General features: G+C 41.2%; 1 protein-coding gene across 1 annotated transcript; it reads right to left on the reverse strand.

The window, feature by feature from the left end:
* Positions 1–3499: 3499 nt before the first annotated feature.
* Positions 3500–4450, reverse strand: LOC101400059 (olfactory receptor 1L4). Its single transcript, XM_004423760.2, has one exon. The coding sequence runs from the start codon at positions 4433–4435 to the stop codon at positions 3500–3502; it is 936 nt and encodes a 311-aa protein (XP_004423817.1). The 5' UTR covers positions 4436–4450.
* Positions 4451–4781: the final 331 nt, after the last annotated feature.

The raw sequence follows: 4781 nt of genomic DNA on the forward strand, positions 1-4781 counted from the left end.
GGGACCATGTCCCCAGTGTCTTTATGTCTGTGGAACCTGGCTGACTTCACCTTCTTCTTTTGAACTTTCTCCGTCCATGAAGCCCTGGTTATTCCTGCTTCTGTGCAGCAAGCCAGGGTACGTATGATGCAGATCAGTAGGGCCCTAGCTCAGAAGAACTGAATTTCTGGGTACACTGCTAGGAATTCCTTTATTGTATATGTCTGGAATTCCTGATACATCCAGAGAAAACCACTCTCAGAGCACCTCTCCTGTCCAGGGATGCATTGGCTCTGGAGAGCGCAGTACTGTTTGTAGTTATAAGTCCTGCACCAGGTTACAGCCTAACTAGCTATTCAGCTGCTTCCCTGTGAATTTCTGCTGATGGGGCATCTCCTGGAGATTGCTTGGCTGAAGAGATCTTCCGCCTTTGGGGGAAATACATCCATATCCTCATCTCTGGTGTTTGCCTCTTGAAACTTCTATTCTTGGCTTATATGACTACCCTTTCTCAGTCTTTTTGTTAATGCCTTCTCCGTCAGACTCTTCAATGTCATAAACACTCTGCACCCTTCCATAGGTCTACCTCAGCTTTCATGTTTCACAATCTTCCTTGTTTATATCACTCATTCTAAAAAGACAAAATATGTTCAAGGAACTAAATTTTTCTTAGTGCAGTGTTGAACGTTATTCAACATTTATGAATATATAATAACTAGCAGTGGAAGAACCCAATACATTTCTCTTTATAATTTTCCCATCAAAGGACTTGCCTGTAGTGTTCTTTCACCATTATATTCAACCACTTCCCAGGTATCTTTATGGTGGAAGGAGGAGCTGTCAAGGAGTTTCCTGGTCTACTCCCGAGGACCATAGAGAACCATTCACCCAACCTGGAGAGGTGTTCAGAAGGTCTGCTTAGAACTTTGATTATATCTACTTTCAGAAGGGATTTATCTTATTCTTATCAATGCTTATTAGCAATTTTCCAAGTTAACTGCTGGCATCCCTTCTTTGGATGGCAACATTTTTATTAAAGTCCCAGATATGACCTGCCCAAATCAGCTCACCCCTTCTGAAGGGTGACAGGATACGTTGTGGAAATTGCCTCATATTCTGACAGAGACAGCACTCTATGTCAGACTGAGGTTAGAACTAACCTGAGGAGCAGATAGGTATCTGTTTCACCCCAACGTGCTATCTCGCGGTACCTCAGTATCTAGAATTCTCTTTAGTTTGAACTTGTAAAATATTTGTAGGATCATGCATAAATATTTTGATTTCTTAGTAACTGTATGTTGTTGAGAAAAAGGAGTTTGGGGCTGATGGCAGCGTGCAGTCAAAACTAAAAAAATATGTTATGTTACCTTGGACCAAAGGACTTAATTAGCTCTATAAGTCAATGGAATGTGTCATTAATGAATTTACTTATTTAATATAGGCCAGGCATTCTTCGCATTCTATTGTGATGTGTTTTACTGGTTGAGCATAAGAGCACATCAATAGAGGAAGTGGAGAGGGTCCAGATCTTCCAGGCCTGCATCCCGAAAGCTGAGTGATTCGTGAAAGAGAGTGGTGAAAGCCAGGGGTGCCCCTACTAATATGAAGGCCACTGCAAAAGGAGTTTGTTTCCTGGAATGAGGGTTCCTTCCTGATAATTGGAAGAGGACATAGTGACAACAGTGGCCAGGACCTTGATGTTGGGCCCTAGGTGTTCTTATCTTCCGTTAGGCTGCTATACACCTCTTGTTATGTCGTTAAGGCCAAAAGACTTGTAGTCAACTTCAGGTCCTGCCATCAACTAGCTTCTGGTTTATAAAAGATGGTGGTTGTAAAAACTTGAAGTAATTGAAGGAAAAGGATTCCAAAGAGACTATATATCTTACATTACTATTGTTATTGATGATGACATAATCAGAGAAGAATTGATTAACCTACAAATTCACACTTATGTATTTGTGATATTAGAGCTCTTTAGCAGTCATTAATGCAGTTCTTCAAATACTTCTCACTCTCCATTTTACAGATACATCTTTGGGTTGTGCCTCCCGGCTCCCCTATGTTTGGTGGGTGATGAGATTAGTTGTGGACAATGAGTTGTGGTCAGAAGTGGTGTGAGTCATTTCTGGAGCAGTCTTTAATTGCCAGTGCACAATCTTTTTTTTTTTTTTTAATTTTTTGTTTATTGCAGAAACATTGATTTATAACATTGTATAAATTTCAGGTGTACATCATTATACCTCTATTTCTGCATAGATTACATCATGTTCACCACCCAAATACTAATTACAACCCATCACCACACACATGTGCGGAATTATCCCTTTCGCCCTCCTCCCTCCCCCCTTCTCCTCTGGTAACCACCAATCCAATCTCTGTCTCTATGTGTCTGTTCGTTGTTGTTATTATCTACTACTTAATGAGGGAAATAATACCGTATTTGACCTTCTCCCTCGGACATATTTCACTTTGGATAATACCCTCAATGTCCATCCATGTTGTCACAAATGGCTGGATTTCATCGTTTCTTATGGCTGAGCAGTGCATAATCTTCAAGAGTCTTTCTCAGCTTCTGGCAGAGTGATGATTAATGTTTACAATGGTGACTGCTCCATCAACTTTGGTCCTTGAGTGTTTAAAAAGAGCAACACCCTTATATGTTTTTATAGAGGAAATGCAATGTGAATAAGAAATAAACCTTTGGATTTAAGGTCCAAAGATTTTGAGAGTGTTTGTTCCACAGAATCACCTAGCTTATCCTGACTTATACACATTGCTTTTTCCAGGATATAAAGGGCATTTCTGTGAGGTTGTGGTCATGCGGGAAAGGAAGATTTAAAAGAGAAGGGAAAAAGTCAAGTATTGAGAATTCACCTTGTGAGGCCACTTTGGTGTTGGAGGGGGGGTGTAAATCATCTTTGTAAATTCTTCTATCTGTCCAGCCTTATTCTCCCTGCTCTAAAATAGACCAAGCCTCAGAGGACTTTTCATTGTTTCTCCAACACATTCCAATGTTTATTGCCTCTACCTGCATTGGTGGTTTCCACTATTTGAAATGCTCTGCCCATTCTCTCATTTATTGAACTTTGTCTTTCAAAATCAGTCCCTCTTTAAGGAAAATGTTAGGTCATTCCTCAAAGAATCTTCCCCAATTCCCTGTAAAATCCATGTAATGTCTTATTTTAAAAAGCAATAGGGCTTTATAATTACTTGAGTACTAGCCAATGTCAGGCTTGTAGAAGAGTTATTTGCAAATAGCTTTATTCCACTCCAGGTGGCAGAAACTGTTTTCCAGAAATCTGGAATCCTAGCAATACCCAGCCTGGAATTGAACATATATTTGGTCAATGTCATTCACAGAAACCAACTATTCTAGCTTCTGGGTCAATGCTCTTTTTGCTATTCAACACCATCTCTCAAGACCTCTTTAGGTGCCATGTGAAAAATGGGTAGGAAGGAAGGTTACCTAATCATCTTTTAGGTCATCTCTTAATTATAACATTCTACATTGTTATTCTTTCTACAAGTGAATTCTGAACCTTAATTTTCTCATACCCATCTTCATATCTTTGTTCCTCAGGCTGTAGATGAAAGGGTTCAGCATGGGTGTCACTACTGTGTACATGAGTGTGGCAACCCGGTCCTTCACCACTGAGTACATGGATAGGGGCCTAAAATAGACATAGATGATACTCCCATAGAACAAGACCACTATGGTGAGGTGGGAGCCACAGGTGGAGAAGGCCTTCCACTTCCCGGCTGCAGATGGGATTCTGAGCACAGTAATGATGATTCTCAGGTAGGAGAAGAGGATGCATAGGAAGGGGGTCACAATGACAGCCAGGGTCTCCGTCATGACCACCATCTGGTTGGAGGAAGTGTCAGAGCATGATAGCTTTAACACAGGCTGAGTATCACAAAAAAAGTGTTTAATGACATGGGAGGCACAGAAAGACAGGCGGGACATGAGTAGCACATAAAAAATGGAGTGCAGGTGGGAGATGGTGCAAGAACCCATCAACATGAGGAGGCAACGCCATGGGTTCATAACCACATCGTAATGGAAGGGGTTGCAGATGGCTACCAGGCGGTCTATGGCCATGGAGGCCAGCAGGTAACTGTCAGTGTTCCCAAAAGCTAGGAAGAAGTACATCTGGACCAGGCAGCCCACGTAGGAGATAGACTTTGTTTGTGATAGCAAATTCACCAGCATCTTGGGCACAATGACTGTTGTGAAGCAGATATCCATGAAGGACAGGTTGCTGAGAAAAAAGTACATAGGTGTATGGAGCCGGGAGTCAGAGTAAATGGCCAGGTTGATGAGTATGTTCCCCATCATGGTGACCAGGTACATGATGAGGAAGATGGCAAAAAGTGGTTTCTGTAGCTGAGGGTTGGAAGAGATGCCCAGGAGGATAAATTCTGATGTGCTGCTGCTGTAGTTTTTTATCTCCATGTCTCTGACTTCCTGGACAGGATTTGGAAAAGCAGTGGGAGAGCTATGAAGGTAATTTCATCAAGACAGCTTCTTCTCTAACCTCCAGCCTATAAAATATTAAATAAAAACACTGCTATTTTTTAGAATGAGAAATATTTACTTTAACAAATACTGTTATACATCGCTTAACGATGAGGACAGGTTCTGACAAATGCATCATTGGGCCATTGTGTAATTGTGTGAACAACATAGGGTGTACTTACCCAAACGTAATTTGTATAGCCTACTACATACCTAGACTATATGGTACTAATCATATGTGACCACCTACATATAAGTGGTCTGTATTTGACCAAAACGTCGT

This window comes from Ceratotherium simum, chromosome 29 (genome assembly GCF_057802395.1).
Source record: "Ceratotherium simum simum isolate JZ-2026a chromosome 29, ASM5780239v1, whole genome shotgun sequence".
Taxonomy (NCBI): Eukaryota; Metazoa; Chordata; class Mammalia; order Perissodactyla; family Rhinocerotidae; genus Ceratotherium; species Ceratotherium simum.